Source organism: Boleophthalmus pectinirostris, unplaced genomic scaffold (assembly GCF_026225935.1).
Source record: "Boleophthalmus pectinirostris isolate CB_2022bp ecotype Guang Dong unplaced genomic scaffold, ASM2622593v1 HiC_scaffold_1, whole genome shotgun sequence".
In the NCBI taxonomy this organism is placed as follows: Eukaryota; Metazoa; Chordata; class Actinopteri; order Gobiiformes; family Gobiidae; genus Boleophthalmus; species Boleophthalmus pectinirostris.
Window position 1 is genome coordinate 38,300,909 of NW_026570970.1, and position 26,272 is coordinate 38,327,180.

The 26,272-nt window shown below is 43.3% G+C and overlaps 1 protein-coding gene and 2 long non-coding RNA genes across 3 annotated transcripts in view; 1 reads left to right on the top strand and 2 right to left on the bottom strand.

The window, feature by feature from the left end:
* Window positions 1–26,272, top strand: part of LOC110162715 (obscurin-like protein 1) — a 74,280-nt gene that overhangs the window by 19,415 nt on the left and 28,593 nt on the right. The window contains exons 7-12 of the mRNA XM_055162243.1: window positions 11,062–11,337; window positions 12,010–12,282; window positions 14,687–14,962; window positions 21,539–21,814; window positions 22,880–23,155; window positions 25,058–25,333. Of these exons, the coding sequence (XP_055018218.1) occupies window positions 11,062–11,337; window positions 12,010–12,282; window positions 14,687–14,962; window positions 21,539–21,814; window positions 22,880–23,155; window positions 25,058–25,333 (1,653 nt within the window). The remainder of the gene's footprint in view (window positions 1–11,061; window positions 11,338–12,009; window positions 12,283–14,686; window positions 14,963–21,538; window positions 21,815–22,879; window positions 23,156–25,057; window positions 25,334–26,272) is intronic.
* Window positions 17,009–17,837, bottom strand: LOC129411574 (uncharacterized). The gene is made up of 3 exons (XR_008633378.1): window positions 17,795–17,837; window positions 17,667–17,701; window positions 17,009–17,508 (listed from the first exon to the last, which is right to left on the bottom strand). It is a non-coding gene; the product is annotated as an uncharacterized LOC129411574 (long non-coding RNA).
* Window positions 17,925–19,372, bottom strand: LOC129411568 (uncharacterized). The gene is made up of 4 exons (XR_008633368.1): window positions 19,003–19,372; window positions 18,804–18,897; window positions 18,345–18,408; window positions 17,925–17,981 (listed from the first exon to the last, which is right to left on the bottom strand). It is a non-coding gene; the product is annotated as an uncharacterized LOC129411568 (long non-coding RNA).

Consider the following 26,272-nt stretch of genomic DNA (forward strand, 5'->3'; position numbering starts at 1 on the left):
TCCATCTCCAGAGGAGTCTTCAGGGCAGCACCTCTTCACCAGTGTGAGGTCATGTTGGAGTCTGTGCAAACACGCCCAGATAATCTCTCACAACAAACTGAGTGTGCTCAGAACACTGTCTGTGGAAACTCCACAGTTCAGAGTCACACACAGAGACACACAGAGGAGCCGAGAGAGGACTTTATCTACTTCTTACAGCACACAGCTCCTCAGCCCGACTCTGTCACAGCCTCTGCTCAATCAAACCTGCTCCATCAGACCTGCACCAGACCTGCTCTCTCCACACCTGCTCCCTCTGCCCCCCCTCTGCACACACACAGCACTCACACACAGAGCACCCACACACACAGCACTCACACACAAGGCACACACACACAGAGCACACTCACATTAGGCACACACACACACAGCACTCACACACAAGGCACTCACACACACAGCACTCACACACAAGGCACTCACACACACAGCACTCACACACACAGCACTCACACACAAGGCACTCACACACACAGCACTCACACACAAGGCACTCACACACAGAGCACACACACATTAGGCACACACACACAGAGCACACACACATTAGGCACACACACACAGGGCACACACACATTAGGCACACACACACAGAGCACACACACATTAGGCACACACACACAGGGCACACACACACAGAGCACACACACACTAGGCACACACACTCTAGGCACACACACACTAGGCACACACACACTGGGCATACACACACTGGGCATACACACACAGGGCGCACACACACAGGGCGCACACACACAGAGCACACACACACTTGACCCACAGAAGCCTCAGCTCCAGAGACCAGAGGCTTCAGCTGAAGTGTCATCAGAACTGAAACTCTCCCCTCACACAGGGGACCTGATCTTTGACCCAGGATTGAAAGGGACGAGGACCCTCCTGCCCTCAAAAACACACAGATCTGTGCACACAGACTCAATCAGAGTTTTAGACTCGGTCAGCGTCCAGACTGTGTCAGAACAGTGTTTAAATACTGTACATTTGGCTCAGGTCCATCCAGAGCAGCTCGCACACACAGGTCACACCTCATCAGTGCAAAGGGAGGGCCTCCACAGCGCAGGCTCCATGTGTGCAGCTTCACCAGAGAGGACACTCTCCACTCCAAAGAGAGCAGATCTGAACTGCATGGAGCTGAGTAGGTCCATGACAAACTGTCAGAACATCTGTCAACCTACAGAGACATGTAAGGACCTGAGGGACTCCAGTGATCTGGAGCGTAGAGATTCTGGTTCAAAAAAGGTCAAATATGAAGAGCCAATCTCAGGGACTGTTCAGTCTCTGCAGCCTGAAGCTCAGAGCCACCTGCACAGCGTCCCCTGTGGTGAGACACATTTGTACAGCTCCCAGAGTGTCTTTAATAACTCTCTACAGTCTGTCTGTGACCTGATGGACCAGGCCTGCTGTTTAACTGGATCACAGCAGTGCCACAGCACGTCTGTGCAGAGGACAGTCAAGTCAGGCCTCCACCAGAGAGAGGGAGAAGGTCCCTTCATGACTCCTCAGAGGTTACACACAGAGCAGACTGCAGCTCAGACCACTTCAGACTCCAGATGCTCAGAGGAGTTGTATTTCTGTAAAACATTTGAAGATTGCTGCGTTGACAGAGTCACTGTGAATAAGGTGGCTGCAGGTGATTTCAATGGTTAGCATTACCAATGGAACAGAAAGGGGTAGGCATTTAGAATGAAAGAACATTAGGATATTTTGTACATCTATAGATAGATGATGATAGACTCCTGTGCAGATGCAGATCTGGATGTTTTAAACATCTGTTTGTAGACACTGTTATGTAAAAGGATCTTTGCTTTAGGTAATGACGGGGTGTGTTTGAGATTTGTCGTTTTTAGATGACGAACTTAATGAGGTTATTTGTCTGAGGCCATAGATGAAAACAATCACACAGGTGTATTTTTATTAGTACAGACCAATGCTGTTATTCAGTGGCTGTCAAGAATGTCTTTAATCCCCAAAGTTACATTAATTGCCTGTGAGAAGTTATTTGTCTTGTTCAAATCTTATGTCCCAAAGTTTCCAGGTGAAAGTCACCCAAGCCTGAAGGTTGTGGTTATGCCTCAGTGTTCTACAGGAACCTGAAACATTTAGTTTCTTTAAGCCTCTTGGGAGACTGTGACATATGGTTTAAATTGAACGTGTTGGTGTTAGATAAGACTTAGATGTGTCTAAGAGGCCTGTGTCTCCCTCAGTGTAAACTGTCTCTGTAGCACTAACAGAAGGACATAACTGTAGCTGTGGCATGTCTAACCTCAGTCCTCCTGTGCTTTTGAGCCTCTCTTTCATTCATAGTGATAACGTTGTTTTCGTGATGCCCTCAGCTCCAGTCACGCTCACTGCGATTGGACACACGCAGAGGTCATGTGACGCGGGCCAGGACATAGATCTGACCTGTGAGGTGTCCGACCCCAAAGTGCCCGTGTCATGGTTCAAAGATGGAGCGGCGGTCAGTGAGGGCGCTAACGTGAAGATACTGTCCGATGGCTCAAAGCGGCGCCTGACCATCGCTGCAGCCGCCCCGGGGCAGTCTGGCATTTACAGCTGCCACACAAACAGCCAATCAGTGCAGTTTCATGTGGAGGTCAAAGGTGAAGAGCGCTAATGCTAATGCTACGGCTTTTAGCATTAACAGACCCTAACAAAAACCCACCTCTAGATGTGTGTGTGGTTTGGGTTATATGAGTGCAAATATAGATAGTGTTGGTGGAACCCTGCTGTAGAAGCCTCACTGACCTATAACTAATTTACTAAAGTAAGTTTCTAACTGCAAGCAGCCCAAAGCTCTGCCGGTGTTTTAACTCACAGAGACAGTGATCTGGCATTGAACGTTGTGTGTCAGTTTTGGTCACATAAAATGCACTGTAGCACAGTCCTGTAGTAGTGTTCCAGCATATTTGTGGCTTTCAGATGACATAACATTTTTTAGGCCAATAATATTTGATCCAGATTGGGGCAGCTAAAATGAATGGCTTCAGTGCAGAGACATGTTGTAATACACTGTGCTCTTGCTCTTTTCAATATTCCATTGCAAAGTACAGTGTAAACAACATGTAAAACTGGCCCCCATCTGAGAGTATGACAGCATTTTAGAATCTGAAAACCAGTACTTACTTGACATACTTGAATGTCATTGGGTAAATAACATTTTAAAGTTGTCCTTCCCATGTTTTAGCTCCTCTGCTCAGGTTCTGCGCTCTGTCTGATGAGGAGCAGAAGAAGACCGTGGTGGAGGGCTCTCCTCTGGCTCTGCACTGCGAGCTCTCACATGCCTCAGGCCAAGTCACATGGTACAAGGACGGGGCGGAGCTTGTGCCCGACAGCGGAGTGGACATCCAATCAGAGGGCCAGAAGAGGAGTGTGTATGTGCCCTCAGCGGACAGGCAGCACTGCGGCGTGTACCGCTGCGAATCTAAAGATGACGACATCCAGTTCACTGTGGACGTCCGAGGTGACAGTGCAGCTAATGACGCTAACCGTGTGCGCTGCTACTAATACAACCACAGCAGCTAACTGGCTAACTCTACACGCGGAGATGCTTCAGAAACGCTTACAGGACTTCACGTAAATAAGGATACTCCTGTAACTTTGTCATATGCCAGAGTTAACAAAAATAAAGTGATATTTTGGATTCACAACATCTGCACAGGATTCGGCTTTGGCGCTTCTCACAAAATCTCGCGAGCTCGATGATCTAGAGGCTAACATTACTGCAGAGTACAGTAGGATACCAGCTGTAGATCTAAGCTGCTGATCCAAACGTAATGAACCCTCCAGGACCTCCAGAGCTGGTCCTTGCCTGATCCATAACAGCTGTGCTGTTTAACGCTCTAACGCACTACACTCACTCTTCTTTCTGCTGTGCCTTTGTTTCACTTGGATTCTTTGTTTTGTTTTGTGTCTAACTTAAGTAATTTGTGTAATTCCTTCTGAGCCCCTCGGGGCCACTGTCCATGATGTTCTTAAACTCTTGACTTCTCTCTTTGGTCTGAGAAGATAACTGAATCCACTTGTGTGTCAGATGTGGAGTCCGCAGTGAAACCTGTGACGTTCTTAGAGCTTGGAGACTCAGACAGAAAGCAGCAGGTGTGTGAAGGTTCTCCTGTGGTTCTTCGGTGTGAGCTGAGCAAGGAACCCTCTGCTGAAGTTACCTGGTCCAGAGACGGAGAGACGGTTCATCCAGATGCTAACACGGACATATGTGCAGAGGGCTTGGTCCGAACTCTCAAAATCCTCTCAGCTGAACAGCAGCACAGTGGAGTCTACAAGTGCTCCACAGACGAAGATATGGTCCAGTTTGAGGTGGACGTCAAAGGTGATCTTCTGTAGTCATATAGCCTTAGGGGTGGGTGATATGCCAAAAATTAATGTCATGATTTTCTCAGAGCCAGATTTCGATTTTACCACATTTTCTTCATTTCTTTATACTATTGTTGAGAGGTAAACAAAGCCATGTGCTGTTTCTGAATGTTCACTCTTCACTGTGATTGGTTAAACTCACTCAAAGCATGACAGAGACTGACCAACAGGAGGAGCGGGTGGGGAAGAGTTCCATGTTTCAGACATGGATCTATAATAAGACCTGGACAAGACCCCCCCCCCCGTCCTGGTGCGAGTTTGATGAGTTACCATGTTAGTGTAGCTGAACACATAGCATTATGTATTTTTTGGGAAATCAAACTGCCCTGTTGAACTGATCAGGCATCGACAAAGGTCCAATTTTGTAATTATTCATTTTCACAACATGAACTTTTTTATTTTCAAAATCCTCAAAGTGCCTAAAAGTTAGCATTGTGTGATTTAGCCTAGCTGTGTTTTGAGCCTTCACTAGCTCCATGCTGATTGCTCATCACATGGATGAGATCTTTATCGCCATATCTCCCAGCCCTACTTTAGATCAGCCTCTTGATTGTCCTTTAAACCCTCTCCCTCCTCTTCCAGGCCGCCCTCCTCACATCTTACCTCTCACGCTGTCAGACAGACACAAGCTTGTGTCCGTGGGCTCTCCCATAGTCCTGCAGTGCCAGGTGTCGGACCCTTTGGCGCAGGTCACATGGGCCAAAGACAAGGTGGAGTTGTTCTGTAGGACGGGTCTGGACATGAGGCGAGATGGCTGTGTGAGGAAGCTGATGGTGCACTGTGCTAAGCCCAGTGACGCTGGTTTGTACAGCTGCAGCCTCGGTCAAGATGTAGTCACGTTTAGAGTCCACGTGCAAGGTGAAGTCTGTGGACACTACCAGTCTAAAGTTTGGACACATTTTTTCATTTCATGTTTTTTCTTTATTTCCATGATTATTTACATGGTCGGTTCTCACTGAAGACATCAAAATTATGAATGAACACATATGGAATGTAGTAAACCATAAAGAGTGAAATAATTCAAAACATGTTTTAAAGCTACCATACGTAAGTTTACTTGATTTTTGCCAGTAGATATGAAGCATTATCCCTCCCTCCTTTACCTGGCCTCTCTTCCTCACCTGTGCTCTCTGGTCTTCTTCTTTCAGGCCAAAGTCGGAACACTATCAGACTGCAGTAATCTGGATAGCATCTAGCGGTGGCCGGGTCGGCCAGTCTAATTTCAGATGGTAGCTTTAAGGCGGAACTTAACACTCAATCAACTTTATTTTGTTAGTAAACTGTGTATATGGTGTTTCATTTGTATCGTCTAATGTTATGAGTTTCTTTCTTGGCCATTTTAGAGCAAATTAGGTCCATTTGTGTTCAAGAACACAGTGTGTGCTGCGTCCAGTGGTCACTGCATTTTAAGTGCTATGTGACATTACACATGACTTCCCTGATTAGAGCCAGGTGTTCCTGATACAAACACCTGGCTGCAGAGGTGGAATTTGGAGTGTGAATACCTCTTAGACCAATCACATTGTTCCTTATGAGTCCAGACTCCCTCTCTCCCCCTCACTCTCTTCTGTAGTCCTCCAGGTCTTGCCCGGTTTAGGAGCTCTGTTTGAAATGAGATTGTGGGCGGAGTTTAGGTGTTTAGTATAAATTCTTCAAAATAGCCACACTTGATCACTTTTCTTTGCACACTGCTTTGCACACTCTTGGTATTCTACTAATGAAACTTGACAAGGTACGGCTGTGAAGTGAAAACAATTTCAGGGACTTCCTCAAACCTCTCACTGAGATAAGGCCAAGGTTTTGGCAAAGTTTTCCAGAAAGCAAATGGTGGCTATTTTGGGGATATACCTTTTTGTTTCTTCTGTACATTATTCCTGATGTCTTACTTCATATATTTGATGTCTTCTGTTTGTATCTAAAATGTAGAAAGTAGGAAACATAAGCGGCATTGAATGTTGAGAAGGTGTGTCCAAACTTTTGACTGGTTGTGTATCTCTTAAGTCTTAACAGTGTGTCTTGAAGCCTAACACCTGTGCTCTGCAAATCTAATACCACAGCGTGTCCGGTGAGGTTCTCCTCGCTCCCCGTGGTGGCTAAGAACAAGTTTGTGGAGGCGGGCTGTCCCATTGTCCTGCAGTGTGAGGTGTCCCAAGCCTCTGCACAGGTTTTCTGGTACAAAGACAGGCACATGCTATTGCCCCAGAGAGAGTGTGGCATTCAGAGCCCAGAACGACAGGTGCAGGGGGACAGGTGTGGTACAGATGGACAGGTGCAGGAGGACAGTTGCACCACAAATGGGCAGGTGTCTCCGCCCTTGTCCGACTTGGAGCTCCAGAGCGTGGACAGGCTCAGGGCTTTGGTCATTCCCTCGGCCCGGGTCACACACAGCGGTCTGTACCAGTGTGAGGCTGCAGACGACTCCATCAGTTTCAAGGTGGATGTTGCAGGTGATCTGAAAACACTGAACCCACTAACGATTCAGTGAGTGCTTCGCTACTAATGGACACAACACTGCAGTCGATCAAACTGTTGAACGTACTGATACTTTGCATCTGATGTCACCAACATTCAGAAGTTCACAAACTAGGAACTTGCTCCACCATTATGATGCAACGTTAAACTAAATAAAAATGAATCAAATTTAATAAAAAAAAAATAAAAATAGACTTTGTCTGTAAAATGCAGAACAGCAATGCAAAATATGAATTGACAGTGTAATCCCTCATTTGTTCAGGAGTGTTTCAGTGTAGAGGAGGTTTCTATGGTGGTCATCTGGACACTGTTTCAGCTCCCATCCAGAAGCCACGTTCTATTTGAGGGTACTGGCTTGAGATACTAGAATTTATACTACTCTGAGTTACCCAAGTCCAGCCCAAGGGGGGAGTTTTAGAGTGAAATTGCCCTGTCCTTGTTTACAGCTAACCTTAGTGCTGTCACCCTATTGCAGGGGTGTGAACAGCTGGTATCTTAAATCTCAGTCCCCCATTTCTATTTTAAAAGAGATTCTCTTTCTTCACAAAAACAGCGTAGTAAACTCAGAGTAGTAGAAATCCCAGGGTCTCAAGCCAGCACCTTTAAACATAAAATGGCTTCTGGATGGGAGCCGAAACATCTTGATTGCAAAAACAGTATCCACATGACTACAACCTTCAACTCGATCACTTTTACATATTTAGCAGAAATAGATTCTTAAAAAAGAGTTTGTAAATCTGAATCACTCATCGTTGATGGTTAATACTTGAACATCTTGTTCACGCTGACTCACTTTTAGCTCAGTACACGCAGCTCTATGCAAACATGTGAGGATCTCCACTGGAAGATATTTGATTACTAATGTCTTCTGCATCTGCCGACCGTCAAATGAACCTGGAGCGACAGTCTCTCAAGCTTTAGAGAGATTTAACCCATTATCATTCAAAGAAATAAGGCTACTTGTCCATGCGCTCCTGTTAAATGGGAATATAATATGTACGTGTATTATGCATCAATGATTTTGATTCTATGCGTCAAACACCACATTATCTGCTAATAGCATGAGCAAACAGTTTAGTGTCAAATTTAATGTGTTATGTGATTACAGCAATATGTTTTGCTAAAAATAAATGTTATGAAACTGCAATCTATATTTAACTTAAATTAATGTCAAACTAAGGTTTCAGCTGACAGAATATTTGACTGTTGCTGGTGAGTAAAATCATGAACATAAAGTCAAACTAACACTTAGCATGAATGACATAATTTCGGCAAAAGAGTTTGACAATTCTGGTGAAGTCCATCATTTTACTTCCTGGTTGGACACGGGAAGCTTATATGACACATGACTTATGATTTCATAAATGGGTGTCATAAAGTTATTAAAAATGAAAACCTGCCTTTTGCACTGAAAATGTAAAGTTCAGTCGTCACATTTGCTGAGTCTGCTGCTGCTTCAAGTAAGTCCAATGTGAATTGCAATAGCCCCCCCCCTTTGGTTCTCAGCTGTTCCAGAGGCAGATGCGGGAACAGTGGTCCCAGAGCAGACAGGAGCAGACAGGTCTGACAGGAGCAACCTCACCTGTCATTTTACCGACCCGAAACCTCACCTGCCAATATCTGAGGTGTGCCGTGAAGCAGGGCGTACACAGGAGACGGCGCCCTCTGCAGTTTCATGGCCATTATTGCCCGTTTCCAAAGACGAGTCCGTTTCAGTGGACCAAGGTGAAACACAGTCTTTCCTTGGTCACTTCCACATCCTGCTGGCTTCTAACATCTAAACAGAAGCGCCTCCATCTTAATCCTCACTTTCTTGATTTTTTTTTTTTTTTGAGCTCGCTTCTGGTCATCCCATCACTGAACTGTCCAAACGTTCATGTACTCCACTTATAGGACGCCTTAAATGTCTGACATTTTGTCTGGGGGTGGGGCTTAGTGTTCCATGTCAATCAAAGCTAAGTAATTGCTGTGTGCTGTAGGAGTTAATTTCATTATTGCCAGGTGTAATCAAAATTAAAGTTCAGTTCTTCCAAGACTCCAGGATAGCAAACCTGTCCCAAAACTCTTAAAGGGATAGTTTGGGATTTTTGACATAAATCTGTATGTCATCCCCGTGAGCAGTGTCGTACATCCACACTGACTTACCCCCGACAGCGTCCGGTGAACCGAGATACTGGCCGTTTTCGGTGCTGACGAAAGTAGTCCTGCAAGTTGGCTGGGGGCTGTATACTAAAGCATTTTTCTTCTCAAAACAATCTGTGTTCAAAAGAGTGATACATTTGCATCACAAAACCATCATCGCCAAAAAAGTCAGACCTGATAATCGCTTGGCACTATTTTCTTTCCGTTCATATCACTGCGTGCGGTCGCCAGGTGACAGCTGCGCCTGGTTCACTTTGTTTACTGCTTGGAATGTTAGTGACAACATGTCTGATTACAACACCGACAATAAAGACTTTGCCTTTACCACAAAACCAAGGGGAAATCTTTATGAACCCGAAAATACTGATGCCGAAATTCACCAGATGGAGTTAGAACGAGCAGAGAGAGAAGAGAGACAGAGAAGTGGTACAAGTTGAAGCTGGAGCCGTGAGAGACCGAGTGAGCGACAATCACCATCACGTCATTTATAAACTCGTACACAGTGAACATAGAGTCGACACTGTGACTGAAGCATGGACGACTAATAGAAACATAGAATCATCCACACGTCCACGTAGCTGCTGCCAATAGTGTACGCCACATTTACAATAGTAATAACAGTCGACTTATAAAGTTACGTTTTGTAGAAGCTTCACTGGTGATATGACACTGAGTGATTTACTGCACACAGTTACAGCTGATTCTTGAGTCTGTTCTCTTGTAAACATAGCGGCATTTCTTCGTTCTTACCTGGTTTGGTTTCTACATTGAAGCCTAAGTCAAGAAGTCAAAGTTTCTTCAACGCAAAGTCCGTGACAGGAAAACAGTGAAATGTGTGTGGAGATTCAGCCAGATTTTTGTTGTTACAGCCTGGAGAATCAAGAGTTCGCACCATTTTTAGATATATTCTTATGTATCTTATTCAAGTTTATATACTTATGGCTCTAGCTCTCACGTTAGCTCTCTCATGTCGCAGCGGTCTGCACATGTAAACACTCCTGAACAACTGAACAAAGGGATGGATTCGTGCGCGGCTGTCACCTGGCGGCAGCGTGCAGTGATACGAACGGAGAGAAAATAGTGCCAATGATGATTAATGAGGTCTGCCTTTTTAGGCGACGATGGTTTTGTGATCCAAATGTATCACTTTTTTGAACACATATTGTTTTGAGAAGAAAAATGCTTTAATATATAGTCCCCAGCCAACTTGCCGGACGACTTTCATCAGCACTGAAAATGGCCAGTATCTCGGTTCACCGGACGCTGTCGGGGGTAAGTCAGTGTTGATGCACGACACTGTTCACGGGGATGACACACAGATTTATGTAAAAAATCCCGAATCCCTTTAACTTACCTGTTCCTAAAGCTAATCCTGACCCTAATCTTAAGGCTACGTCCATAATTCTATTTATTTAAAAAAACAAAACAAAAAAAAACCCCAGTAAAGTTCAGGTGTGTAACCTGACCCCTCCCCTCTCCTGTGCTCTTTGCTCTTCTTCTGTCAGGCCAAAGCTGGCACACTGTCACAGCAGTAACGTAGATAGCATCTAGTGGTGATATGTGACAATACAACAGGGCTGGGTCAGCCAGACTAATAACAAATGGTAGCTTCTAGATCTTCTTGATTGTGAAAAAATATATAGTAAAAAAAAATCCTTAGCATAGCCACAAATGTGAAGTGGCTGATAGCCATAGCTGCATTTTGGAGAAAATGGTGTCACAAATGGAAAGTACATGAAAAGCTGAATGTTTCTTGTTCTAATTTTAGGTTTAATTGAAGCTTTGTCTTGTCAAAAAGTCTGCTTTAGACCAGGGCACAGGTGAATAAGTGGGTAGCCATGGTCCCACCCCCGGATGAAATGCCAAACTTTAGAGAGTCCCCTCGGCTTATAGAGATAGCAGATTAACATGAGTAGTCCTCTAGATGGCAGTTTGGAGCATGCTCAGCCCATGAAGCCTCTGCATGGCTCTCTGCACAGCGCCCCCTGGCCCCTGCCTCATGTCTGTGCCATTGTGTTGCAGCTCCTCCGGTCACGTTTAGAGAAATCCCAGAGGAGGATCTGCTGAGGACCATAGTGGAGCAGGAGGAGCTGGTACTGTCCTGTGACGTCTCCGTGCCAGAGGGGGCAGTGCAGTGGTACAAAGACGGAGTCGAAGTCCAACCAAACAAGGCCGTGGTTATTCAGGCTGAAGGCACCACCAGGACTCTAACCCTCCGCTCAGCTCAGCTCTGTGACACCGGAACATTCTCCTGCCGAACCGGAGACAATGTGGTCATGTTCAAAGTGACCGTCCTAGGTAACAGAGTCTGACAAAGAAACTCAACTTCACTAGAGTTAGTTTAGAGAGATATGTCTGGTCTGAAGGTTTTAATGGTCAGAACAGTTGTAGTATGACTTGGGAGAAGACAGGATTGCTAAATATATGATACAAATGTGAAATGTTATACCCAAAACCTTTTACGAAAAAAGTGCTTTTGGCTTGGCAGAGACCGCAGCTGTTACTTCTACAGATATTGGAGACTTGGTTCGATCGGTTCCCCAATTCCCATGATCCTATGTTGCTGAAGCACTCTTTTTGGAGAGACCTGGCAACTGAAGGTTTTCAGCTCCTATCTTGGTGTTAAACTTCTAAATGTTTGACTTCCTGGTTCATACCTCCTCTTTCTACATTTCCAACTCTTCTTCTTAATTTGTTGATGAGGACAAGGCTAAGCAGACTGCATGCATGGGTAGGTCCACAGTGGCAGTTGGAGCTGTAAACCTCACATTAAGGAGGTATTTTGTTTTAAATTGTTAATTAATATGGCAATCCTCACAAATTATTTTCATTTCAATTACAATCATTCTAAAACCCATGGATACACTAATGTAGGATAGTCCCTTTAAAACTCTGATCTAGCATTGAGACCTGTGTAAACAGTCCTTGGGTTGTGGTGTGAAATGGTGTCTCTTTTGTGCACATTCAAAGAACCTCCAGTTATGATCGTCTACCCTAAAGAGGACGTACATTTGGATCGACACGTCCCAGAGGAGGTGATCCTGAGCTGTGAGCTGTCTCGCCCGAATGGAGTTGTGAGCTGGTACAAAGATGGACAGAAGCTTCAGGAGAGTGAGAACATCAAGCTGAAGGTAGAGGGCCCGTATAGAAGACTGAAGATCATGTCCTGTCGAGTGGAGGACTCAGGGGAGTACGTCTGTGACACCGACCATGACTCCATCTTCTTCCAGCTCAATATCACAGGTAAAAGCAGGTACAGTCTGTGCAGACCTACCTGTCTTATCCATAGACTGTATATATAGTAGAAGTGGACTAAGGGAGTGTGACGTCACCCATAGCATTTGGCTCCAGCTAAAAAAAGTCAATTGAGGCTAGCAGTTACAGCGCGTTATATGAGGCAACATTCCATATTTGGAAATCCAAGCGTGAGTGTCATAGCAACCAAAGAGCCAGTCAGGAGTAAGGCTGTTGAAGGTACACACCCCTCCTTGCCCACACAAGTGACCTCAAAAGAGTTTTTTTTCAATGTTCATATCTTCATTTACAGATGAAATAGTGGAAGAAAAACCTCAGGATCATATAGAGTGGGTTAAAATGTACATTTTCAGGTCAAAATGACGAGCCTGAGAGCAGCAGTCAGAGGGGTGATATTTTTTGAATGAGCCAGGTAGTAGCAGGATACATATGTCCAGAGATATATACAGTCTATGATGTGAACAGAGCAGATGTGGTTACAATGTTCTGGCATGTGTGCGTTTTTGAGAGCTCTGGAAGATGGTACCTGTCAGTTTTGTGCAAACTAAGTATGTGTGAATGGGACTATATGTAACACTTGTGAGCCTATCTTATCCACTGCACATGGAGACTGAACCTACTGCAGCATTTCTTATTCTTCTCATCTGCACTTTGACATTTTGACACTCTTCTCAAAATGAAATATGGACAGCAAAGTATTTCTTGTTACTGTTTTATCTCGCTGTCCATATTTGAATCTTGTCCAGTCTTAACCTCTGCATCTTCAGATGTCTTCTTGAAATGCGTCATTGGTTCCAAAACTTTTATTTGATCTTATTTTATGTTTGAATGAATTATGGACAGCAAAATATCCTTTTCATCTTGCATAAAACTAGCATGTTCTTCCATAAGACTATGATTTTGTTGCCCATAAATATTTCATTCACTCTTGGTTTTCTTTTTTACTGAAAGTGCAGATGGAGAATCTACACATTTAGTTTGCACATGAACTTGTTCTAAACTGAATGTAGTTCTACTAACAGTACTGGATTGGGTCATTCCTTCTCTTCTTTAGCACAACCCGAGGGAATTATTCACATAACTCATAATTCTAACTGAATCTTGTTGATCTTTGAGAGAATCTTACTTTTTACTGTCCTTCCAGAGTTATTAATACAGTGGCACATTGTCTGCATGTTGGTAGGACAGTGGACAAATGTCTTTGCTTGTCTGTGTAATTCCTCACTCGTCCAGGTAGGTTCCATCACAAAAGAACAATGAATTCTCTAACCGAACAATGTTTTTGAGAGGGAATATGTTCTGCCACTCATTCAAGCAGATTCTTCAGTTCTGACAAGGTTCTGTAAGTGTCACTGCTTTAAAATCTGTCTGAATAAAAGAGTTTGAGGATCCCAAACAAAAACAAAGAAAACAATATCAAAGGATGTTAATAGGTTGGGTGACTTAGTCTGATTCATCATTTGGTTTCACTTTGTAGAAACCGTCTGACCTCGCAGTGTTAGAATCTGTTCTCTCGACGGTAGGCAGGTACTTTTTTTCATTTAACCAATCACTGTTATTTGGCTGTGGCTTATGTAATGCGTCGCTAACGGGGCTAACTGGTATATTAAGCTTTTCCCAAATCCCGTAGGAAGAACAATAACATCTTTCCCCTTGAATAAATTTACCAAACATTCTCTTTATTCCGGCTTTAAATCCTTGATCTCGGGAATTGTTGCCAACACAGAATATATAACACCTCGCTGATTTGCTGGTTCCCGAACTCGCTCTTCCGGGCTTTTTGCGAACCATCTAGTGTATTCTGATTCCTGACCTAGTCACTAGAGAGAAATGAAATTGAGCGGAGGCACCTGCTGGTGCCAGCCTGGCTATACGTGACCCATTGATTGATTTCATTTTCTAGAATGTGATACTGTCATACTCTCAGATGAGGTCAGGTGAGACAGTTTTCCCTACTGATTATGTTCTACTGCCATTAAATATCCAAACGGTCAGTTCACAAATGTTGAACCTGATTAGACTAAACTCAAGAACTCACTGTATTACAATGTAAATCTGCATTTGAACAATATTCATTTTAGCTTAGTAGGGGCATGAACAGTTAGATAAAATATGGCTGTCATACCAGAAGGTGTTGGCAGATCAGAGTATGACAGCTACTTGGATGAGTGGAAAAACATATTCACTCTTGAAAAACTTGGGCCCACTTGATAGACTTCAATTTGCTTTTACAACTTGGGGACATCCTTTGGTTTGGGAGTACTATACATCAAAAACCCCTAAAACTGCTGCCTGTCAGCATGCAGCCATTTTATACTTAATTATTAGCCTCCTTGTTGTTATGGAAAGAAAGTCTTACCCATTGGCCCACACCTGCTCCTCTCTCCCCCAGAGCCCCCAGTGCGTATCGTTTCCCCAAGTCAGTCCCAAATGGAGTTGTGTCAGCAGACCTCCGAGCGCATGGTCCTGAGCTGTGAGATCTCCCGTCCAAACGCGGTGGTGCGCTGGTACAGAGACGGGTTGCAGGTGGAGGAGAGCCAGAACCTTCTCATTGAAGAGGACGGAGTCTACAGAAGACTAATCATCCCCAAAACCACCGTCCAGGATTCCGCCGAGTATGTCTGTGACACAGCTGATGACTCCATGACCTTCTTCGTCAACATTGCAGGTACAAAGGGTTATGGTTATGATTAGAGTACAGTAAGGCACAGTATGTGTTCAGTGATAAGGAATAACACTATGCAGAGTTGGATAGACAGGCTAATATGTGTACTTGAATACTGCCATTCATACTCTAGGGCCTAACTATTGAAAAAAATAAATAAATAAATAAATAAAATTAAAAATGTGATCAACTTGGGAGTGGGACCCCTACAGCCACATAAACCTGATGCTGGAATAACTGCCACCCTACAAATTTAAATAAAAAAATAGCAAATACAGAAAAATCACTTTGGAATTAAATCTTGAAATCTTTTCACAACCTCAAACCATCCCTCATGAGTCCTGACCCTCAGGGATTCCCTACTGCCATTTTAGGAGCGGGGGCCCAATCTTGCCTGCAGTCTTAGTACCAGCGCAAGTGCGGGGCGTGGAGTTCTAAACAAGAAGTGTGCCTTACCTGAACATCAGGTGGAGTGGAGCAGACTGAGGGCGTGGTGTGGGGCATTCAGTGAATTGCCAGAATTGTAAAAATAAATATCAGGCGAGTCCACTGAAAAACAACATGTAACATGCTCAAAACTTCTTTTATTTGGAATTATATTAGGATGATAAATGCAGAACATGTTCCGTATGCTGTGCAGGAGCTGCCCTCCCACAGCAGAGCACAGCCCCTCGCCCGCTCCCTGTCAGTTCTGTCATGGCCCATACAAAATCCTATATTCCTGGTGCCTCTACTGGTGCATACTTGCTCCAGAGCTGTTTTATGTACTCATACATAACTGACAACTCTGCTTCACTGCCTGATAATGAGGTAAATATTACAGACATTACCCACACTGGCAAAGATTTTAAATGCCACAGCGGTCACAGATTGGTTCAGATGCCATCACCATTTATGTACTTGTACCATCCCACTCCAGCCTCCAGCAGCGAAGTACAGCCCCACCTGGACACGACCCCTCCTTAGCGCCTGCTCTTATGCTAAGATTGGGGGCAAGACGGGCCCAAGGTGTAAAAATAAGAATTACACTAAATAATTAACTAACTACTAACTTAATCAAAGTAACAAGAAGGTATAATACAGAAAATAATAAGCACTGTTGGGCAAGTTACTTTGAAACTGTAATGCGTTATTTATTACCTATTACTGTCATTTCAAAGTAATTCATTACATTACAATATTACTGCATTGAAAATGTAAGGCATTACATTACTATTGCATTACTTTAAGTTACACTCACCAAAATAACTTTTGCACTGTATATGGACTGAACCAGGACTAAACCAGGTCTAAACCAGAACTAAACCAGAGGTGAACTAGGACTAAACCAGAACTGAACTAGGACTAAAACAGGACTCACTGTGGGGACGGGCTCAAAGGAGACCGCAGGAGAAAGGAGCAGCTCTGCTCCACACCTCACGGAGGTAAGAGCGGCTGTCACCCGATCGCTCTTTATGGACCCTGCTGCTCGGGCTCGCGGCCCTGATTTCAGCAACTATTTGCAGGTTCCCGAGCCGGTGCAAGAGTCTGTTACAGCGCGTACCCACATAGCAAAAAATATCCGCGGCGGATACGCGGCGGATCCGCCCGGAGATTCGCGGCGGAGTTCACTTGCACATCGCCGCGGATCAGCAACGGATCCGCCGCGCGATACGCAGCGGATCAGCCGCGCCTCCGCCGCGATCCGTCAAAATAAGCCCGGATCCGCGGCGGAGGCGCGGCTGATCCGCTGCGTATCTCGCGGATCCGCCCAGGACCCGTTTTGGATCCGCTTTCAGAACCGGGGTTATCTGCCGCGGATCTGCCGCGGATCTGTTTATTGTGTCGTTAGGAGCCTAAATATGCTTCAGATTTAATACTGATCCACTTCCTACTGACCTAAATACACACCAGCAGCATTTGCATTGTAATTGTACATAAAACTTTTACAGCAAGTATTAAAACTAGGAATATAAAGGCTTAAATTTAAAAACATAAACTTAAACAATTTCAAAGTTTAAAGTAAATCTCATTAGTTAAGAAAAAAAGAAACTTTTTTTTTTTTTTTTTTTACATTGTAAACAATATTTATTTAAATCATTAATTAGAAATCTTAGGACATGAATAATCATTATTAATGTTATAGGACTTATATATACCCTTTGAGTTAACCAATGCTTCATTCTTAATATGAAAATGACAATTTACAGTTTTTACTAAAAATAGTTCAAGTTAAGCAAAGTTTTTGGCAAAAAACAAATATAAGCTATATGAGTAAAAGCCTGGACAGATGAGACAGAGTGTAGCCATACCATACTGTTCAAACTCAAACTTAACTTGTGTTTACCACCACAGTACAATTAGACGGATGGTTGTTCTTATAGAGTGTGCAGTGTGGGAGCTTCAGAGCCTCTGTCTTTAGCTTCAGTCTGAGGCAGAGGTTTTGAGGCAGAGGTTTTGAGGCAGAGGTTTTGAGGCAGAGGTGTAGTGAGTCTGGCTCCTCTTCAGTCCTACTGGTGAAGATCCAGTCTGTCAGTGTCCAGCTCTGGACTTCCCCTTTCTCACAGCATCTGAAATGACACCAGTGTGTATTAAACACCCCATTACACCTCTTATTCTTGTAAGGAGTTAGAGTTCAGGTTTGTGAAGAACATTGTAAGTCATGACAGTGGCTGTGTGATGTGAATATGAAAGGTGAATACTTGATTGGAGAAATCTATGCACTTACAGAGGGTCAGTCTTTAAACTCCACCACAGCAGGTTCTGAAAGAAACAATATGCACAACAGGTGTGATTATAATGTGCATATGTTTAGTTATGAAAGTGAATAAAAGTAGGATAATACAGTAAACTTACAGAGGGTCTGTCTCTACATTTTTGGAACTTGGCCCAGCAGAGGAATTCTGTAAAACATCAAATAAGAGAAACACAAATATCAGTTTTGGATCATTCAGGCCCCAGTGTTTAATCCAAGTGCAGTATTTACCTCCAGAGGGTCTTTATCATGCTGTTCTGTCCATCTTCTTATTAACCATAGTATATTCTGAAACAGAGATGAAAAACATTATTTAACTCATAGGAAATACTTTAGCGCAGTAAAACTGAACTCTTTTGTTTTAGTATAAGCCTGAGTATGAACATGAGACATATTTCACTGCTGTTAATACACAATACTCTACTACATTTACTTTTACCACAACATTTAAAAATATAATAATCAAATTTATGATGGTGTTCATAGTCAATATCAGTGTAATATAGATGTGACACATTAGTGTTCATGTCAACATCTCTCACTGAAAGTCTGAAGCACCGTCTCAAGTCCCATAACAGAAAGTTAGAGACAAAGTCAGATCTGACTCCAAACTAAATCTTCACTGTCACAAAAATCATTAAAAGTACTTACTTCTGATCAGCGTGCCGGGCTCCTGATGGAGACACTCAGCAGAAGGACAGGGTCCTGATGTCATCTGGGGAAAAACAACATAAGTTTTGGTTGGTTAGCTAACGTTAGCTGTTGTTAAAAGTTGTGCTTTTTATTACGTTACGTTATTGTATTATGGCACGTTGCGTTAAATTATTGTATTAAGGCACTGACATGACTGCACTTTAGTCTCAACTCAACAGTCAACACTCTAGTCTACACAAATAATAATTATCTCTGGTTAAAAACACAACCAGATCAGACACCGGTGTCACCGTCGCTCCACAGCCGAAGGCAGAGCGCCGAGAGCGGCATCCAGCCAGAACCGAGCCCGTTAGACATGACCAATGATCACGGAGCAGAATTACAATTCTTTGATCGTAAAAATATACAAGAATATAAGTAGCGTTATATAAAAATAGTATTTAGACTGGGATCTACCTCAAGAGATGGAGTTATCCTGACTCCTGACCTCACATCGTCTTCATCACGTTAGCTGCTCCTGTCGCTAACTTTCCTACTGCACTTGTCAAAACTGATAAAACACACAGAGTCACACATGTAAACACACCACAATATAACGTTAACGTTATGTACATTAATGATGACTAATACAATTAACTTTTAAACTATTACTTACAGTGAAATCCACGGACAACAGGTGGATGTTGTTTCTTTCTCTCAGGTTCTGATAACGGCTCATGAGTCAGTGGCGCGTCCGCGCAGCGAATCCGAACCGGGTTACCCGCGGATCCGCGCATTAATAGTACAAATCATTGTGTCAAAAAACAAAAGTGTTGTGTTAAAAGTACGTTCACAGTGCGGATCTAAGATGATTTAACCGCAGATTCTCTCTGTAACAGCAGGCCATCCAAGGGTTAGGGTTAGCAACAGTCAGAAAGCGAATACGGAACAAATACGCAGCGGATCCGCAAAGCGGACGGACTGTGGGGCGGATTTGGCGGACCGAAAGCGGATCCGCTGCGGATCCTGATGCTAGTAGGGTAACTTCTACCTTCCTTCAGTGTGTCCAGAAGTCCAACTTTTTGTGTGATGTTAGCATCTTCCTCTGCCTTTTGGGTGCGAGCGCAGGAGACTTTGTCGGTGCAGAACGTTTCGTCGACGTTGTGGGTTTCGTCGGGGAGAAAACTTGCAACCGTACAAGCACTTCAGAATCACACTGATACAGATTGAACATGTATTTAAATTTGGCAGCTGAACACATTCTGTACTGTACTGTACAGGAGACAGGAGTCCCTTGGCCAGTCAGGACGCAGCGGGAGGAACGCAATACGCATTCATACAATGTAAAGAAAAAGGGCATGCAAAATAGAGGGAGGGACGAGTGTAAACCAGGTCTAAACCAGAACTGACCCAGGTCTAAACCAGGTCTAAACAGCGTGGAGTTCTTTGTCAGTCCTTTCGCCCGCGGTTACCTGATGGTCTACGAGGGCGCATCTCCGGCGTTTCTCCGCTGCTATCGAGGTGATTTTAGTGAATTTGTATGAAGAAAAATCCACCACTTCAATCCAGGTTAAAAAAACATTGTAACGCACGTTACTCACATTTGTACCAAGTAAAATATTACTATTTTTTCCCCTATAATGCCTTACATTACTGCGTTACAGCAAAAAGTAATGCATTACTGTAATTTGTTGCTTTTATAACACGTTACTCCTAACACTGATAATAAGTGATAATAAAGTGACCTTATCAGGGTGAAAAAATGCATAGCACACTCGGTTGGCCGATGTCCAAATACTTTTTTATGAACAAAATAACGTTTCGGCAAAAAAAGCCTTCATCAGATTTTTATTTTTTTTCTTGTCTTGGACCACAGCACACAAACTGGTTGCCAGCCCAGGTGCCCATATACCCGCTCAATGAATGGGAGGTCCCAAAGTGAGGTCACCCAGTGAGTTCAGCCCATTCTACAACAAGAAACAACAGTTTACATAAAAAAACATTTTATAAAATACAGAAATAGTTTAGGTCTATCACAAAAAACATCTTAAATCAAACTCCAAATTCAGTCCATGAGGAGTAAGAGTTTTAAGATGGTGAATCCAGAAGTGCTCTCTTTTTGATAATAAAGTGACCTTAAACAAACTAGACAAACTAACCTAGTAAAACTAACTAAATAGTGCTCCTCCATCTGGTCACTTAAAAAAAAAAAAAAAAAAAAGAATAAGTGTAAGTTAATAATTCAGACTTATATTAACTAAAATGTGTGCATCCAAATTAGAATACAAGTCTAAATAAAGGCAGAGGTATCCACCACACCACAGGCAGTATGAGCTAGCTATACTATAGTATGATTTCAACCAACTTTAAGTTATAAGACCACAGCTTGGAGGAGGTGGGGGACGTGTCTGGGGTGAAGGAAGTCTGGGAAGTCCCTGCTTAGACTGATGCCCCAGATAAGCAGAAGAAAATGGATGGATGGATGGACCACGGCTACCACCTGAGCCACTGCCGCTCCCCCAATATCTAAACTTCAAAAAAGACTGAACCATGTTCACACCAGAAGAAGGTCAAAGGTGTTCTGAGACAATGGAAAATAATAATAAAATAATAATGCATCGGACTTACATAGAGCTTGGGCACTCGCTTTACAAACAAATAGGAAATGACAGGTAGGCAGGTTGAACAGGGGTGCTTTTTGTGGAGATTTCAAGTGCTGTAATGAGTTTCAGAGGGCGACGCCAACGAAAACTCTGTCCCCCAAGGTCCAGTGCTTTGTTCTGATGAGGACAGTGTGGAGATGCTTTGATTTGATGAGGGGAGTAAGGAGATGATGAGAAGAGTGAGGTGGTGCTGTGTGCAGTTATTGGTAGGACCAGTAACAACTACATAATATATTAGGATCAGTTTTATCTTATTATACTTTAATTTGAAGGAAATAAATGTTGTTTTCAGTCTCTGCACTAGTATCATATATCGGGTATGGGCAGATATTTAAAACTATAGTATCGGAATTGGTATTGGAACTAAAAAAGATGGATCCCTATACAGAAGGTTATTGCAGTAGTGACATCTGGAGGAGGAAAATACTGCATTTAAGCTTGACTTCACTGACTGTAATCTTTTTAAGAACTAAGAAAATTATTATAGTGAAATTGTGGTTAAATGTTTTTCTTAATTGTTGCATACTATCTACCCTAAAATTCCCTCAGAGCCTCCAGTGCGCTTCGTCCGACCGCGTAAGTCGGCAAGTAAAGTGGAGTGTGCGGCCGGTGAGGAGGTGGTCCTGGAGTGTGAGGTGTCCAGGCCGAACGCCGAGGTGACCTGGAAGAGGAACGGAGACGAGGTGGAGGACTCAAAGAACATCTCGATCCTGGAGGAGGGCGTGATGAGACAGCTGACCATCCACGCTCTGTCTGAGGAGGAAGCGGGGCAATACGTGTGTGACGCCAAAGACGACCTCATGGACTTCACCGTCACCATCAAGGGTATGTTTGGTTTTCAGATTCTAGAGTGTCACAATGCCATTCTCCCAGATGGGAGAATGGCATTGTAAATTCAAATGTTGAATCTGACCATTTCTGTTTCTTAGGGACTACACCAAGAACTCACAGAATACAATAAAAATATACTACAATATTTAACAATATAAATTTTAGCTGCTATGATCTGTATTAAACATTATAGGACTTTGATGTCTAGTTTGTCTGTAAATGGGATTAGGAATGACCTTAACGCCAAATTCCCACATGAATTGTTTTATCCAGGGACGTCTGTAAAATTTTTATTTGTTTTTTTCTGTTGTCATATTTCTTATGAAACTTCTCTGAACCTCTCACTTTTTTAATCCACTCCTCTGACAAAACCCCTCAATCCAAACCTTGCACCAAAAGATCCCACACTTTTTCAAAGAGCCTCCGTGCTGCTTGGTTTTCAGCGGCCACAACAATGGGGCCATGTCTTTACTGCAGTTTTTTGCGTTCTTCACTTTTTGATTGTGGAAAATGGATTCACACAAACAGCAACGACAAATGCTTTTAATTATTGTAAGGTAAGACTAATACTGTGCTAACAGGGCTTAAGAGGGTACGGTGGTGTTCCGATGGGATCAGTTTTGGGTCCTTTGCTCTTTACTCATCTGTGAAAACACTTTCCATTTCTACATGATTCTATGATGCAGTCATCACATTTAGGCTGGTGCTGGATTGTGGCAGTAAAATCTTGTAAAACTGTAAAATGTTGAAGCTAGAAAAGCCTTTGTAGGAGAAGACACAAAAGGATGCCCACACCCTATGGGACCATTTTCTGTATGGTGTCCAGAAAATGTTCTTTAATAATTAAAAAAATAATAATCCAGTTGATTCATACAGCGCCTTTTCTCTGAGGTGGTAAATTACTATTGTAAGCACAGCTGCCCTGGGGCAGACTGTGCTATTGCCCCGTCCCACCAGCTACACCCAATTCATGCAACACAAGTGTCTTGGCAAGGCAAGTGACAATAAAGTCTACCTTAATATTACTGCTGTAATCTGTAATCTGTCATCTGTGTGCAGAGCCTCCAGTGAGGATTGTGGGTAAACCTGAGGGCCGCACAGAGAAGACGTTTGTGCTGGAGGATGACATCATTCTAGTGTGTGAGCTGTCGAGGGCCAACGCCGCTGTCACATGGAGCAAAGACGGGTTCCCCCTGGAGGAGAGCGATCGGTACTGTGCAGAGGAGCAGGGCGTGTTCAGGTCTCTGGTGGTTCTGAACGCAGAGCTGCAGGACTCTGGAGAGTACAGCTGTGACGCTGGGGATGACAACATGGTCTTCTACATCACTGTCAAAGGTACACACTGCTGAAGCACTGTTAGAGGTACAGCTAGCAACGCAAAAATAAATCAAACCTGGACTCACCCAACTTTAACATGTTATAGATCTGGTTTAGACCTGATATAGTCCTGATTTAGTCCTGAGTTACATTTTATTTAGACATGACAGATTTAATCCTGGTTTAATGCAACTCTGTGTGTGCATCGTCTGTAGTCGTAAATATCCATTAGCTATTAGACATGGTTTAGGTCTGGTTTAGTCCTGGTTTAGTCCTGGAGACTAAACCAAGACTACATTATCTTTTAGAGTGCTTTGGACATGGTTTAGTCCTGGTTTTGCACAGGGCTTGTGGATTCTTCTTGCTGCAATCAGTATCTGTCAGAAATGCTTTAGCCACACACTTTTACTCCTAATTGAGTAATATTTTAGTAAAAGTTGTGCTTCCTCTTCCCACTGTGAGTAAAGGCCTGTTCATACTTCATAAAAACATAAGTACTCTGTTCTTCTTCTTATCACCTCAAGAACAAGAACAAAATTCGTTTGAGCTCTGACATTCCATACTTCAAAAGACGTTCTGCTGGACTGTCCTTTTCATTCTCCAGCCTGATCGCTCCTTTTTTTCTTTTTTGTTTTGGTGACTTGCCGTTTGCCTTTTACAACTGATTTTCTTTCCGAGCCTAAAATGTCGGCGATGTCCCTCCATGAATTTCTTGCCTTTTGGCATCTTTATAGTCATTGAGCGTCATGTCGTACAGATGTTTGTATTTTCTCACCATTTCCTCCAGCGGTGACTGAAAACCACTGGCACCGGCCAGGAAGCAGATAAACCACGCCCACATAAATAACCAATCAGTGAAGATGTCAGACAGTGCTGCAGAACTGCTGAACAAAGTTCTGCTCAACTGAGGTGTCAAGGACAAGCCACAAGACCTGCCCAACAGGAGCTGGCCCTGGGTGCAAGAACAAAATTCTTATGTTCTTATGATATATAAATAGGCCTTTAGTCTACAAGTGACAAAAACATTATGTCCACAATATGAAATTATTTGAACAATTGTGTTTTAGATACAATTTAGTTTGTCTCATTTTTGTGTCTGGCTTTTGAAAATATCAGATTTTGTGCTTGAAGTAATGTTTTGTCCTTCAAATTATATCAACTGTCAATTATAAATCAGATGTTACTCTTTAAGGTAGTCTTACTTGAGTTGTAGTCTCTAGACATGTTTTTTACCCTTGATAATTTCTTGTAACTTTACTCTTACATGAGCACTTTTTGCTCCTACTGCATCTATCTAAAAAAGAGCAGTGGTCATGGAGTAGGCAGTCAGAACCATGGATCTATTAAAATAACTGGATACAGTATTGCTAGCTTGTAGCTGCCTCCAGTTGATGTAGTGGTCACTCACTGGAACTTCAGCAGAAAAAGTCCCGTGGGCTGAGACAAGATTTTTATCATAGAGCGCAATATAATCACAAACTGCTCGTGTTCGGCTGACAGGGACCTACAGCTTTCAAAATTATCGGATTTGTTGGCGATTTTTACCTATTTTTAGATCATAAACTTTTTCTCGCTCAAAATCCTTGAGTTGTCTTAAAAAAACGCTTTATAATCGTTAGCTTCGGCTACACACTGCTCCGCTCTAGTTCCTCTCGCTCTGATTGGTCAAAGCGATCACGTGATACACGATCCCGCGCTCCGTGCGTGTGGTCGCATGCATTCGCGTGTGCCCGTGGGAGAAAAGACACTACTGCACATGCTCGGTCGGCCCACAGCCACCGGAAGTACCTAGCCATGCTAGGCTAAGCTGGGATCATGCGCCATTGAGCTCAGCCCATTGACTTGAATGGACGGCCATTTTGGAACCTGGGGGCTTGGTCAGAACATATTGATTGACAGCTGCATGACTTGTGCCTGTAGAGCCTCCAGTCCAGATCATGGGAAACTCAGGTACTCCAGAGCGCCACCTGCTGTTGTGTGGGGAGGATCTGGTGTTGGAGTGTGAGGTTTCTCGGGCCAACGCTGAGGTGCGATGGCTGAAGGACGGAGAGGAGCTGAGCCCAGATGAGAGAGTGACCATCCAGAGCGGTGATGTTCTGAGGAAGCTGGTCTTGATGAACCTGCAGGAATCAGACAGTGGAGAGTACACCTGCGACGCCACGGACGACAAGATGATCACCATTGTCCAAGTGCAGGGTCAGTGTCAACAAGATATTTAAAGGTCCTGCATTACACAAAATGGACTCTTGTGAACTTTAAGCCATGTTATTATGTTGTTAACTCATCAAAAACAGACCTGGAGTTGTGTTTTGTTTCATTTGCACATGTTTAGATAATCCTGCATTATTAGTCTTCAAAGCTCAAAATTCTCTGTTCCATCTTGTGATGTCATGAAGTGGTTGTTAACAGCTCCTTTTACCTTAAATTCAATAAAGATGGGCAATTCCTGATTTGATCTTCTAGCTTGAGAATTCGCTCAACAGTAGGCGGGTACTTTTTTTATTTAACCAATCACTGCTATTTGGTCGTGATGCATGTAATGGCAACGGGACTAACTGGTATATTAAGCTTTTCCCAAATCCCATAGGAAGAAGGACAATAACGTCTTTCCCCTTGATAAAATTCACCAAACATTCTCTTTGTTCCGGCTTTAAATCTTTGATCTCGGGAATCGTTGCCAACACAGAAGATCTGGCTCTTCGCTGATTGGCTGGTGCCCGAACGTGCACTTCCAGGGTTCTTGCAAACCGTAGTCCGATGTAGTCCAATTCCTGATCTAGTCGCTGGAGAGAAATTAAATGAGTGGAGGCACTAGATGGTGCCAACCTGACTACAGTTCCAGGGCTTAAATAATCCAAATGATTTTAGTGAAGGTGTATGACGTTTAAAAAGACAGTGTAGAATTTCCTGTATTACCACATGACATCACAAACAGTTTCCTGTTTGAGAGAAGAACTAAATGTGCAAGGTTTGTGTGTTAACATGTATGAATGAAATAAAACACAATTCCAGGTCTGTTTGTGAGGAGGAAACAACATTAGAACATAGATCAGAGAATAGTAATAAGGGCCCTTTGAAGGTGCATTACTGTATGTAACTTTTTGGGTTGGGGGTCCGTCACCTGCTCGTTTCTAT